Raw genomic sequence first — 15,362 nt, forward strand, 5'->3', positions numbered from 1 at the left:
CATATATACAACTTTTCCTCACCTTCAAACCAGAGCAAGAGAATTAGGCTCCCTAATCCTATCATTTGTACTTCTATACACATTAACAACTCATTTTTTGAACATCATCAGGAACAAAATGTTCCATATACAAGAATTGTCCTGATACCTGAAGTTTAATCTTGAAGCAAATGGTTTAGTGTTGCATTTTTAAAACAGATGGTTGTTTCAGTTAATGAAAAATTTCCTAACATGTATTATACAGTTTCCTTCCTCTGTAAAGAAAATATGGATATAATTTATCATGTTTAATGTAACTATAGATCATCATTATGATTATTAATTACTGTATCAAGATATGGATGGTAAAGGGGCATAGAATGGGTTTGGATCCTATGCAATGTCCTTACTTTCTCAAAAAAGGGTTTTGCTCCTTTTCAAAAAAAAGTGAAAAGAATGTGCTGTTGTATGGCATTCAGGGCAGCAAAATATGACCGCTTTTCAATAAATCAATGTCTGAAGCAGATTTTTCCCATGGAGTTTTCTCACTCTCCTTTTTGAGTGAGATGATTTTGTATTAATTTTTTCATTTCTATTTATAGTTTCTTTTAACTTGTCAGCAATATTTGAAACATTAACTGTTCAGAATGTTACTTCTGAATCATTAACCTGATTCACCCCTTTATCCATTTTTCTTTGAATTAAGTTTGTGGATGGGACAGAGTATTTCAAGAATGTGTATTCTGTTATCTTAGGAAGTTTACTCCAAAGCCACCTATAAATTAAAGGATGGTACCTCTGCATATAATAATTAACAGTTTTTCCAAATCCTCCTCAGTGTTTGATTCTGAATATAATTCTGGGTACAAATGCATTTACAAATTGCATTTATAATATTATAATGCTAAAAATTGCATATGGTGATTTAGGATAATCAATTTCCATATGAAATCTCTTCCCTAATAACCATACTTCAAAAACAATTTTAAAAAAACCATTACCTTTTTTAAAAACTCTTACTTTCCATCTTAGAATCAATACTGTGTAAATGCTGCAAGACAGAAGAATGATAAAGGCTAGGCAATGGGCATTAAGTGATCTGCCCAATCACACAGCTAAGAACTGTCTGGATCCAAATTTGAACCCAGGACCTCCCATTCTGAGCCTGGCTCTCAATCCACTGAGCCACTGAGCTATACCCTGCCCTGTATTCTTGGTCAAATAATCAGTCATGAACCAAATCAATAAGGTAGCAATGCAAATCAGGAAGATAGTAAAAATGTTACCAAGTACTAACTTCCTCAGGATGCGCTCTACAATTGTCTAGAAATGATGGTTGGGAATAGATTTTTCTCTGAAAGAAAGATAGCTATTAAAATTTTTTTTCTTTTTTTTAAACCCTCACCTTCTGTCTTGGAACCAATACTGTGTATTGGTTCCAAGGCAGAAGAGTGGTAAGAGGGCTAGACATTGGGGGTTAAGCGACTTGCCCAGGGTCACATAGCTGGGAAACGTCTGAAGTCAGATTTGAACCTAGGACCTCCCATCTCTAGGCCTGGCTCTCAATCCAGTGGACTACCCAGATGCCCCCAAAAGATTTTCTATCTACATATTACACATTTTGTAAATAATAGATTCATGTATGACACTTTTAAAACTCTAGAATGATTAAATGCTCAGGTCCCAAGGAGAATATGACAAGAATAGTCAACCTGTTTTTCTCCTATTTAAATGTAGGAACACTTAATTCAGCAGTACTTGCTATAGTAGAGTTTGGCAAATATAACCAGTAGATTCATTTCATCTGCACTCTAAAACTATTCAAAGGATAAATTAGGTTCTGAAAGACAGTGTTTAAAAGTCACAAACCTCTGTGTAGCCTCATTCTATATGGCTTTTTTTTTTCTTCCACCAGTTTTGCCTAGGTTTCTATTGCCCTGTCTTCATCAATTGACTTACCTGCTCTGGTCTTATTTTCCTGTTCTGTGAAATGATCTTTAAGGTTTCTTCCAGTTCTAAGCCTTATGATTCAAAGATCTTAGTTGGAAATATAAGGGCCTTCAATCAAAAGATGCCTAAGACTCCCATGGGCATCTGCTATAAACATCTTTTGCCTTTTTCAGTTAGCATTAGCCAGGAACAGGGAAAGTGTGATCTTCTATTCAGACCCATTTATCTGTAACTCTAATTTTCCCATATATGTAGTACTATTCATCAATTTCAGTTCACTTCAAATCTGCAAAAATTTTACCAACTATCCTTTCTGAGACTTGATTTTTATAGAACGTAAATGAATTCTTTACTAATCCATCACATTTTCCTATGCTCACCTTTTCAAGTCACATACAGATCTTAAAACATTAACAAACATTTTCTTCTCACTTCTATCTTTCAGAATCCATAAGACTTCTTTGATACATTTAACTTTGTTACATTTCTTGCTTATACACTACTATACAAACTACAGTACAATACAATGTCATAGCATAGCTTGCCATGGTCCTACAGTAAATATGGACCATGCCAATTGGTAGCATTCAGTGTAATACTACCAAAAAACAATGATATCCTTTGGCTTCTTAAGTTTATTGGCCTGTCTGCCCCTCTGCTAGAAAGATGTTATAATTTTTATGTAATCTTATGGTCAAAGGTTCTCCTTCTTGACTTCTTCACCCCCGTTGCCTACTATTTCTAACCTAGAGGTCCCCTTCCAACTCTCTAGATTAGAAATAGTGATGAAGGAATTAAGTAGCAGGCTATAACAATGGTAAGGAAAGTCCTAAGATAAAGACAGTGTGATAGAGATTGCATGATTTGGAATCAAAAATATTTTGAGTCCCAGGTCTTTTCCTTGTCACATATATAATTATGGGCAAATGATTTAAACTCTCTTGAGTGTCAGTCTCATTTATAAAATGTGTACAAAATTCAGTGTAGAAGGGCAGCTTGTGGATAGAGAGCCAGGCCTAAAGATGGGAGGTCCTAGGCTCAAATCTGGCCTCAGATACTTCCTAGCTGCATGACTCTGGGCAAGTCACTTAACCCAATTGCCTAGACCTTACCACTCTTCTGCCTTGGAACAAATACTTAGTAGTGAATCCAAGATGGATGGTAATGATTAAAAAACAAAAAAATACTCAATATACTATTTCACAGGACTGTTGGGAAAATAAAAGCGAATGTCTGCAAAGTATTTTGTAAACCTTAAAATACTACATAAATGTCAGTTATTATTCATTGTAATCTCTACCACTCCTTCCACGGTTTGTCACTCTTGTACTTTTTTCCCCCACTTTTCTTTTTTCTTCTCTATTAGCTTGTGTGTCTTTTTCAGTGTTGCTTCCCTATACTTCTCAGTCTTATACCAGTTAAGGCTTGGATTTTACAATTATTACCAGTTAGTAAGATTTCCTCTTCTTCTGATAAGCAAACATACCAAACCAACCTTTAACATAGAATCTCTAATCCCACTTAAAAGTTGACATACATATTTTTTAGTTTCTTTATTAAGTACTTTTCCAGAAGATTGGGAATATAGGAAATATGATCTCTAGATAAGTGAAGCATTGCTATTGTTATATGTGTATACTTCTCTGTCTTGTCTGCCCTATTATATTAAAATGATTCAGAATCACAAAAAACTTGATACTGTGGGATAAAGGAATTCAGAAAACCTGAAGTCTAATCCAGGTTGTGATATTTCCTAGCTGGATAACCCTAGGAAAGTCACTTGACCTCTCTTGAATTCAGTTTCCTCATCTATAAAAGGTTAATAATAATCCTGATATTATTTACCTCACAAATTTATTGTAAAGAAAGGGTTTCATTATTATTATTGCGATCATCAACCACATCAGGAAAATACACACAAGAATATTTTCCTTTGGCCTGTTCTATATAATAGTTGTAATGATGCCCAAGAGGATGCTACCAAGATGACACTGGTCAGATTTACTGATTGTAATGCATTAAATGATATTCCTAATACTTAGAAAGACAGAATTACAATTCAAAATGACCAACAAGATCAAGTATAAAGTGGCTTACTTAAGTCTTGTCAACAAGATAACTACAATATGAGGAAGTTATAAGTAGGGGGAAAAAGATTCAGGTCATAATCATCACAAAATGAGTCTGTCAAGAATGAAGGGCTATTGCTACTGTTCCAGAAAAGGCTAATATTATTTTTGAGAGCTATTAAGAAGAGTATGACTTGCAAATGTTAGGAAATAATTCTTCCCATGTAAGCTATACTGCAAAGACTATTATTAGGGAAGTGTTGCAGTTTGGACTACCACCATTTCAAATGGAGATGGAGAAACTGGAGAGTATTCAGAAAATAGTGAGTGATGATTAAAAGCCTAGCAAGCAGATTCTGTAAGAAAAGGCTAAAGGAAATAAGTCTCAATGTTGCTTAGTCTGAAGAAGACAAAGCTAAAAGGCCTACAAAGAGTTTACAAGAAGAGATTAAACAAAAAGAAATGGGTTTGAAACCTAGCAGGTGATATTTCAGGTGGGCCTAAGAACTTCTTGTCTATGTGATGTAATACTGAAATGGATGATCAAGGGTGTCTGGATTGTGTCCATTTCTAGAGATCTTAAAAAAAAATGATAACACTAATTGATTTGTCACAGTCCAACTAGCCATTCATAAAAACTTTGCTAATTGAATTGTACCTGCCTAATGGCAGAGGACTGGGCACAGGTCTTTTTACAGCTGTAAATTTCTATGCAATTTAGGGATGGGGTCGAGTTTTATATTTCCTTTGTAAATATAGTGATCTGCATACAGTAGATAGATATCCAATTAATGTTATTGGATCACTTTAAATTATACCACTGCAAATAGCAGAAAATTACATAATGCCTAATAGGTAGCATGGTCTAAAGACAGTGTGATTTAGTCTAAAATATTTACATAGTATTCCTCTGTGAACATACTGAATCTAGCCTATAATGTTTATGTACTAAAAACAAGTCAAAGATTCTCACTGGCAACATATACATATTGGAAATGTATTTTTACTTTAAATGATGTGAAATATATTCACTTATATACTATACTGGGTCATACTCAAGATTTATCCAGCCCGAAAACAATCTCTCTTAACAGAAACACCAGGGACACGTTATGGAAAGACTAATTGTTCTTGACACAAATCTCAAAGGTTCGGATAGACAGCAAAGCGCCAGGAATCTGAAAGGGGGAAAGTTGCATTGGTTATATAACTCTTCCCCACTTTTTGCCTGTTCAATTCTCACTCATCATCCATGAAGCATTCCTTAAATGGTGAAAATCTTACTGTTAAACTTTACTTTACTCAACATTCAATAGATTTAACTATAATGGATATTGGTGTCTTACCTCCCTTACTATCCTGAGAGCTCAAGAAGTGCAGAAACAGATCTTAAACTTGCTATCTTCAGCAAAATGTTTTGCATAGATACAATACTTTTTTTAAACCCTTATCTTCCATCTTAGAATCAATACTGTATTGGTTCCAAAGTGGTAGAGAAGTAAGGGCTAGGAAATGGGGATTAAGTGACTTGCTTTGGGTCACACAGCTGGGAAGTGTCCAAGGCCAAATCTGAACCTAGGATCTCCCATCTCTGGGTCTGGCTCTCAATCCACCGAACCACCTAGCTGTCCCTGACACAATAAAATTTTGTTGAATTAATAGATAACTTTTGATACAACTGAATTGGAGAAACCTAGATTTGAATGATAACTTTGACACTTTGTGACCTTGGATAAGTCACTTAACTGAATCTAAGCTTTAGTTTCCTCATTTGTCCCATAGGGATGATGATATTTATACTACCTGTGGTGAAGAAAATATTTTGCAAGCCTTAAATAATTATATAAAAGTGAGGAAGTACTTCCAATTTAAAGATTCTATGATCATAGTTTTTCCTTGGTATTAAAAAATGGGTTTCTAATACCTTAGGATTAATTTTTTTTACATGTTTGGTGTAGACCTACAATTTCATCAGTATACCAAACTTCCTTTATCAATTCAGACTGGTACTTGTTCTACCACTTAAAAGTATTAGAGAGTTTCCTGGACAATGGGGAAGTTACATGGTCACTCTACCTGTGAATTATGTATTGAAACATAGTAGATATATGTGTTAGAACCCAGATCCTCCTGACCCCAATGCCAACTCTCTATCCTTTATACCACACTTATAAAAACAGGTTTTAATTTCTTATTCTTCAATGTGGGATCACCTATCATTACAATGTGGATTCCACAGGAATATATTATTAAATATTTGCTAGTGCCACATAGGTAGCACTGTGGATAGACCTAGGTTCAAATCTGTCCTCAGACACTTCATAGTTGTGTAGCCTAGCTCTTGTTGCTCTTTTCTTTTAGACTTAATACTAAGGCAAAAGAGGGAAAGAGAAGGAGGGAGAGGGAGAGAGAGAGAAAAAGAGAAGAGAGAGAGAGAGAGAGAGAGAGAGAGAGAGAGAGAGAGAGAGAGAGAGAGAGAGAGAGAGAGAAGCTTGCTAAATAACAAACTAAAGTATTTCTCATCTTCTTTAGAACTTAGCGGTGCTTTGTGCAAAGGAGGCACTTTAAAAATGGTTGATTTATGAATAAATGAATGAGTGACAGATCCAGACCTATTCAAGAATTCAGAAAGTCTGCTATCTTTAATGTGCGTACTGCTCTAATAACCTATAAGTTACCTACTGAATTGTAAAACTATACCAACCCCACAGAAAAGGTATATAATAATATAAGAAAAGAATAATTTAAAAATCCACACAGTTGTCTAGAAAAGCTAATTAATACACATACATATTCTCTCTCTTTACCATAATTCCTTCTTATGTTCCACACAATGCAAGCTTCTAAGGTAGAAAGCAGTAGAATGGAATAACAGTTCAGGACTTGAACTCAAGCAGACATGGCTTCAAATGACTTCCCTTAGGTATTAATAGCTCTTGGACCTGAGGCCAGTCATAATGTAAGCTTCATTTTGCTCACCTGTAAAATGAGGATAAAAACAGCACTTATCTTGATCAGGTTATTATATCAAATGAAATAATGAATACCATAAGAAATATTGTTATGAAAGCAAAGTTCAAAAAAGCAGCAATGTGTCATTGAAGGACATCAAAGCAACAGACATAGATACTACAGCAAATCTTAGTTTTATAGAAAAGTTTAGGCTTATGCCCTAATGATTCTGAATCTCTAGACTATGTGTCAGGGAAACTCTGCCTAAATCTAAATAGGAATATTTTCCAAAGGTTGATGCTGGGGAAGATGTTGCAGTTACTACTTTGTTCACATGATTTCTAGGCCTTATTTAATTTAATTTTTAAAATTAATTTAATTTAAGTGAAAAGTCCTGGACAGAAGTTATGCCTAGAGGTACCTTCCCAAGAAAAGCAGATTTCAGCTGTAGGGAGATTTTAACTTAAGGAAAAACTTCCTAACAATTTGAGCTGTCTAAAAATGAAATGGGCTGCCCGAGGGAGTAAGTGATGTCCCTGAAGGTCATTAAGTAGAAGCCAGATAACCATTCAAAGGGGATGTGATGGCCAGCTTTCATGCTTTGAAGAGCTGAAGACTAGATAACCTCCGAGGTCTTTTCAAATTCTAATGTCTTATGATTACATGATTCTGAGAGTAGCAGTCTCTCAACTTCTGCTCAGTGATTCTTTTCCTTTTATTTTACCTAGATCTGTGATTTTATTGGGACAGGGAACATGTGGTATCAAGCTGTCACTCCCAATGTAGTCTGGCATCTGCTCTACAACTTATGTTCTTCCAAAGTGGCCTGGGATGCTAAAAGGTTAAGTGACTCCTCCAAAGTCACCCAGCTGGCATTTGCCAAAAGCAAGAGAGGACTTACATCTAGGCCCTTCTAACTTGGAGGCTGGCTTTCTACTTATTATGCCACTCCAACTCTGATTTATTCAAAGCTATTCTTAAGGTGGCATAAAAAAAATCATGATTCTCTGAATAATATTGACCAGCAAAAGCTCAATGTCAATAAGAGACCTCTAAAGGTAATATAAGAAAAGGTAGTTGGCTTTTATGTGGGTACATTTTTGCACATTCCAGAGATATAAGTGGAGAATCAGGGTGATTCATAACTTGAATATTGCTATTGATTTCAAAATACTTGGGAGTTTTTATTTTATGGAGTACAGAACAACTTTAGATGAAAAATTGAGTTGGTTTCTGATCAGAATTAACAAAAAAAAACCCAACTTAGTGTTCATTGCCCAAGGAGAATGAAATGAAAGGAGAAGGTGCAAAAAAAAGAAAACTTTTTTTACTTGTATATTATTAATATATTCCAAGGAATTAATACATAAAATAATTAAGATATACAAAACATATCCTATCATTTCCTTTTAATGCAAGATGGTTCTACAATTGATTCTTGAAACTTCTTCAGTTAGATTTGAGCCTCTCCTTCTTATGAAGTTTTGTTCAGAAATTTCTCTTTACAAAAGTCCATGCTTGCAAGCAAGTCACATTTAAAGCCCACCAAATCCTAATTAATTTGGAATTTGGACCCCAGCAATTCAGAACTCATGATAACTTGGACGTGGGTTCTACTGATGTTTACTAAACTTGAACTACATATATTTTTCAAAAGGTTTGCTAAGTAATTTACATATATAAGTGGGAATGAAATAAGGAGGAAGAGTATGAAAGATGTTTAGGAATATAATCTGCTTTTAAATATTTTAACCATTTTTATCAATATTAATTCACAAAATAGTGCTATTTATAGGCAAGTCAAACATTTTTAAAGTAAATCCAATAAACCCTCTACTTGAAACATATTCTTAGCCATTATTATCTCCTACTATTGAAGATAACTATAAATAATATAATTTCACTTGTTTCTAAACATTCTATAATTCAGACTTTTCACTAATTCACATTGGACTTACTTCCCATTGTTTCTAAGCCAAGGAAGCTTCACTATAATTTTAAACATAAAATGCCCAACCAATGAAAGGTATGGTCACCCCTGAATTCTGCTTGAAAAGCCAAAAAACACTCTACTTCAAAATACTATACTCAAACTCTCAATATTTAATGGGATCCAAGCCCATTAGAAATCACTTTTCATTGTACCTATACTGCCAAAAAAATCCCTATTTAAGATACACATAAGTAATGCTTTCTTATGAAGGAATAATAATCAAGTTTACTGATTCCAATTGATATATTGAGGAGAAAAATGAGGCTACAACCCATCTTTGGAGACCTGGAAGCATTAAGCCATAAGTAAATATAAGCACTATTGGTACATAATCCCTGATTATAGTGGACATCTGTCCCCATTAGAGAATCATTGCATAATCCAGTCTCTTTCACAAAGCCAAGCCCTGGACTTTCTTGCAGAATGATCCTGAACTAGAATAAACTGGTAGAAGGGTAAAAGAAGAAAAGGGTTTGAATAGAAGTTAAAAGATTACTATAATACTAAAGGAAGAAACAATGTAGACTAAAAAATGCATTGAATTACTTCAGTGATGAAGGAAGAGCATAGATATGGTCTATAGGAAACTGGGTTGAAACAACAAAAGATGACATAAGTTAGGACTTAAGGCAAGTATGTGCACTGGGAGAAAAGGAATTCTCTCCCCACCCACCTTTTCCTCCAAACTAAAAAAATCTAGGTTCACCTTGAGACTCATTAAAAGGTAATATGGGTAGGATGCTTAGTCAGGGGCAAAAAGCCTGTGAATATAAATATGACTATATAATAAGAACAGCAGAGAGATACAGGTTGGTTCAAAAATACATTAGCAAAAATGAGGAAGCCGTCTTTCATCATACTTAAAATAGTTTCTACATTTCCTGAGCACCTTATTTAGTCACAAAAATTATCTTTTATGGAAAGGTTTGCAAAACATACCCTAATGTATCTACCCAGTCCGTTTTCTACAATTTTAAATGTAATAACAAGTCCCTTTTCTAATGCTCACCCTGAGTGTCCAGCAGAGGGAGTCTCAAGAAGGTACTTAATAAAGAGAAAATTGTTTCATTTTAACACTCCAGACAGTTCCAGCATTGACTGTGGCCCCCTTTCAATAAATACAGATTAACAATAAATACTATACATGGCATCTTCATAGATTGTCCACATATCCTTGTGGGATATTCAATTCTGTTTTACAGCATGATCAGAAATTTTGTTTTGTTTTTCAAAGGGCTAAATGGACCTTGTGTTCTTCAGAATCAGAGAGGAAAGCCCCTGGAATAACATCTCTCTGTGTGTTGCCTTCTAAACAGCCCCTTTGTTTCTAAGAGAGTCTGAAAAAAAATATTTACAGTCCATAGGTTATTTACAGCCTTGTTATCCTGAGCCTGACTGGCAACTTTATTCCATCTAGAAACCTAGTTCATTTAGAGTCCTAGAACTAATAACAGATTTTCTTTTCAGATAAGTTTTTTTTTAATCAGCTTCTCAGAGCAGAGATAAAAGTATTAATGCTTTCCCTGTTACCCTCATGAAGCCTATCCCCTGGATTTATATAAAGGATTAGAATTTCCTTTCCTTGTCTTTCCTCTGGCTCACACATACCCCCTTTAGCCCCCTCATTTGCCATTATATCTTAAGAAAAAGAAATAGGGCAAGATGGATTTTTGCCAAATCTGAAAAGCTGCTCACAAGGATTTCATAAGGAAAAACAACAACAACAACAACTAACACTATAAAATGGGTTAGAATCCAGCATAGTTTTTATTTAAATTCATTCTACACATATCTTAAAACAACTGACACAATCCGAAAGTGGGAAAAAACTAAGTTGATTCTCTTCTGATTTCTGGCTGGAAGGTGACAGAACTGATAGAGGGGGGAAAGAGAACGGTAGGAAAAAAGATTTTTTTTTTCCGTTTTACATCCCCCCACCTCCTCTTTCTAAACAGTTCATGGGTAAAAGATCCAGCGTCAGAGAAGGTGCACAATGCAGTTTTACCTAGACCTGATTAAGATATAGGTCTTCACCACCCACCCCGCTAGAAAATGCTAACTACATTTTCTCTTACACACGCTAATGCAGGGAGATTCTGGTCTATTTCATTGTTCTGCCTGGAATTGAAACAGGACTTTTTCCACCTATCTCCCCCTTTCACCACACATCTCTTTAAGCACCCCTCCCGCCCACTACCACCACCCCCCTCACCCCCGCCTAAAATGTGGAACTCAAGCGAGTAGGGAATAAAGGGGGGGCACAGGGCAGAAAGAGGTGACGAAGCCTAGTAGGGAAAGGGGGAGGGGGAGGGGGGTAACAGAATAAATAAGCAAGTGAAAAGATCATTCTCAAGGAAATTTAGGGGGGGATGAGGGCCAAGCCATATCACCTTTATTTATTAGAAATAATAAATGAAAACACAGTCATAAATCTGCCTTTTCCTGAACCAGTAACACCCCACCACCACCACCACCACCTTGGAAATAAAATCAGGTTGAATATAAGGTCCTGGTTCATATCTAGGTTGGGATGGGGAGGAAATAGAGAAAGGGGGGGGGACGTTGGGGTTAGGGGTTGAAGAGCTATTAAAGGGACCCGTGGAGGTGAAGGGGCGTGTATTTGTTGGGGGCAGCGGGGGTGTAGAGCAGTTGAATGTGATGTAGAAGGGGTGCGCGGGCAGAAGGGGGGCGGTTGGCAGATAAGGGGGTGCTAAGATGGATGGGGACGCGTGAGCATATCAGGGGGCGCTCGGACAGGCGGGGGAGCGTGAGCAGATAGAGGGGCGCTCGGACAGAGGAGGGCGAACAAACAGTTCAGGGGGCGCTCAGCAGATGGGGGCGCATGAGCAGATCGGGGGTGCTCGGACAGAAAGGGGCGCGCGGACAGATAAGGGGGGGCGCACGGACAGAACACGGCGGGGGGCGTGATCCCAGGACGAGGATCGGGGATCCGAGGAAGGAGTCGGGGTCCCGGTAGCCAGAGGGAGGGTGGTCAGGAGAGAGGAGAGGCCGGAGCGGGCGCCCGCTTACCTTCGTACATGGGGGCCATCGGGGCCAGGATGTCCGTTATTCATGGCAACGGAAAGAAGAATGCGAAGCGAGACGTCGGCCCCCCCAAACTCAGTCGGAATCTGCCATCTTGAGCCTGGGTCTCGTCCGCTTGGGCTCTCCGCGCCGCCGCCGCCGCCGCCGCCGCCGGGGCCGCCCGCTCCCGCATCACCGCCTCGCTTCTCCGGGGAGGGGGGGAGGGGCGGGGGGCAGGCCGGCCGCCCCCTTGATCCTGGCCATGCAAAGCGGCGCGGGCCGGGGGGTTATGGGGGGCGGGAGGCTGAGGGGGGCCGGGCCGGACCGCTGCGGGGGGGGGGGGTAGAGAGGGGAGCGCCTCGTCCTCACCCTCTCTCCCTCTTGGAGAAAGAGAATAAATAATCAATAAATAAAGGCCCGGGGCGGGCAGGCGGGCGGCGGCGGCGGGCAGGCCCACTGGAGGCTGGCGGCCGCGGGGGCCCCCCCGAGGTGGGTCCGCGTGGGGGGGGTGAGGGGAAGGAGGGAGGGGGAGGGAGAGGGGGAGGGTGCGCGACCAATCCCCCGTGCTCTCAGCTCAACATGTCTGTGTGTGTCGTGGGGTTCGGCAAAAGTTGCATCGGAGGAGGAGAGAGGAGAGAGGAGGAGGAGGAGAGCTGGGCTAGGGGGACCCGGACCGAGAGAGAACGACCGAGGGGAGGGAAAAAAAAAGCGAAAGGGGAGTTTGCATGTAATCGAGCACCGATGGCACAGATGAGAGGGAAGGGAAGGAGAACAGTGGGAAACGGAAAGGAGAGAGGGGGAGGGGGAGGAAAGGAGGAGGGGGCCGGCAGGGGGAGGGGCAGGGAGGAGGGACAGAGGGGAGGAACTGGGGTAGGGAAGGGAAGGCCCAGTAAAAGTACCAAAGGAAGCGTCCCCACAGTCCTATAAAGATTTTTTTTTTTGATCCTTAAAATTGTTTGACTCTGAAGGAAATCGCCTTGAAGCTCCTTCGTTCCTAGGAAGGGAGGTTGTTGGTGGGATGAGGAGAGAAAGGGGAAAGGCGACCGGATTGGAATACGTTGTCTTGTATGCAATAAGCACTTAATAAAGGCTTGTTGAATGAATGAAATGAATAATAAAAGGCCTGAGGGTAAGAAAAAGCGGGGAGGGGTCGAGGGACTGGGGTAGGATCATTGAAAAGGACAGAAGAGAAAAAAGGGGATTGGGGGAGAGGGGAGAGATGAGATTGAAATCCCCTACATTGTTCTGTATATAGTAAGCACTTAATAAAGTTGAATGAATGGGAAATGCATTTTTTTAAAAACTACTGTGTATAGAGTGCACCTAAAAAATAACCTCATGTTCTTCAAACAGTAAAACGAAGGTCTAAGAACTCTTCCAGGTCTAAATCCTGTGATCCTTTAAAAAAGAAAATATATACTGAGGTTTAACTCATTCTCCTGGCATCCTGAAATCCTCCCATATTTGAGCCCAACCTTTTTCTCTCTTATCTTCCCTTTACCCACCCTAACCTCCAGCCAAATACACTCATAGTTCTCAGAGAACTTTCACCTTCTAACTGGTATTGTACTCTCCAGCCCTTAGCTCAATTACCTTTATTTAAAATGTATTCTTCATCCTAACCCTGGAATAATTCTCACCTTCATCTTTCAAAAACTGGTTCAAATGTTGTCCTTCAGTAACTAGCTCAAATTGCAGTTTTCTCCATGAAGCTTTCCTTCATCATCCAGGCAAGAAGTAATCTTTTTACCATTTGGGAATTGGGAAAGCACTTTGTATTTTGTGTGGTGTAATTATAGATCACTGGGTTTTTGATCCTGGCTCTTCTCCTTAGTAAACTATATGACCATGGGCAAACTCTCCTCAGTTTGATCATCTGTCAGATGAGTGAAAGGGTTAGATTAAGTGTTGTTCATTTATGCTCTTTAGGATCATGTTATTTAGAACCAGAAAGGAAGTTTGGGTCTTCTAGTACAACCCCTTTATGTTACAGAAAAGATAATTGAAAACAGAATAAGTTGATTGATTTGCTCAAGGTCATACAATCATATAATGTGATTCAATGAATCATATTGTAATGCACTTTTGACTTCCATCTAGTGTTATATTCATTTTGTACATTTCTTAGCTCTTCTCAAGTGGGTTACCTCACAATGACTTCTAGAAAAGGCTTTGATAACCATTTGGGGAAAATTAAAGGATTCTTGTTCAGCAGACAGTTTAGATTAGATAACCTCTGAAGTTCCTTCCTCTTAACAGATTCTGGGATTCTAACCTTATAAAGAACTTTCTAATAATTAGAGCTGTCCAAAAGTAGAATGGCTCCAGAAGGAGCTAGGACGTTCAGCATCACTAGCATTCTTTAACAGAGACAGCCAAGTGGTTCAGTGGACAGATTGCTGGACTCAGGAAGACCTGAGTTCAAGTACTAACTCAAAAACTTAATAGTTGGGAAACCCTAGGCAAGCCACGTAGGCATTCAAAGCCCTTCATAAGCTGATCATATATCCCTTATTCACCTTCACATACATATTCTAAGACGTAGTGACACTGGGCACAAGACATTCCATGTCCTGACTCAACTTTTTCCTCTAGCTATTCCCCCTGGGGAATTCTCCCTCACTTTACCAACTGGATTTCCTGGCTGTCTTCAAGTTCCAGGTGAAATCCTATCTTCCTCTAGAAGCCCTTCCTTGTTTCTCTTAATGTTAGTGCCTTATCTGTTAGTTATTTCCAACTTATTCTGCATATAGTTATTTGCATGTTGTCTCCCTAATTAGATTGTGAGCTCTTTCAAAGTGGATGTTATGTTTTTTGTTTTCCTGGTATTGCCAGCACAAAGACTAGCACATTTTGTTGATTTTGTTGTTGTTCAATTACATCAGATTTTTGTGACCCAACCCTATTTGGGGTTTTTCTTGGCAAAGATAACAGAATGAATTGCCAGTTCCTTCTCCAGCTCATTTTACAGATGAGGAAACTGAGGCAAACAGGGTTATGTGACTTGCCCAGGGTCACATACATCATGTCTGAGATCACATTTGAACTCGGGTCTTCCTGCCTCCATGCCTAGCCCTTTATCCACTGTGCCACTTAGCACAAAGCAGGTGCTTAATAAATGCTTATTTATTCATGTAAAATTGAAATGATAATACCTACTTAAAGGGGTTGTTGTGAAGATCAAATGTGATCATAAATGTAAAGCACTTTGCAAACCTTAAAGTAATATATAAATGTTAGCTGTTACAACTTGTAAATAAAACTTCTATTTCAAGGCATCTGTGTGGCCTGGTGAATGGAATCCTTGGAGTCAGAAGACTGATCAAGTCTCCATACCTCTGTGCCCCAATTTCTGCATCTATCAAAATGGAAATAACAATAGCACCTATATTACA

General features: G+C 38.7%; 1 protein-coding gene across 8 annotated transcripts in view; it reads right to left on the minus strand.

Annotated features, from left to right (window-relative positions):
- Positions 1-12,245, minus strand: part of HIPK2 (homeodomain interacting protein kinase 2) — a 261,143-nt gene extending 248,898 nt beyond the window's left edge. For 2 of the 8 annotated variants that reach the window (XM_056799784.1, XM_056799782.1), the window contains exons 1-2: positions 11,974-12,241; positions 6,806-6,977 (exon numbers count right to left, since the gene is read on the minus strand). Coding sequence is in view for 4 of the 8 variants with exons in the window: in XM_056799788.1 (XP_056655766.1) it covers positions 11,974-11,992 (19 nt within the window). In the remaining 4 variants the exon portion in view is untranslated. Of the gene's footprint in view, positions 1-6,788; positions 6,978-11,973 lie in introns of all 8 variants that reach the window. The other 6 variants (XM_056799787.1, XM_056799780.1, XM_056799779.1 and 3 more) reach the window with 4 other exon arrangements.
- Positions 12,246-15,362: the final 3,117 nt, after the last annotated feature.

The sequence above is a fragment of the Monodelphis domestica genome, chromosome 5 (genome assembly GCF_027887165.1).
Source record: "Monodelphis domestica isolate mMonDom1 chromosome 5, mMonDom1.pri, whole genome shotgun sequence".
In the NCBI taxonomy this organism is placed as follows: domain Eukaryota; kingdom Metazoa; phylum Chordata; class Mammalia; order Didelphimorphia; family Didelphidae; genus Monodelphis; species Monodelphis domestica.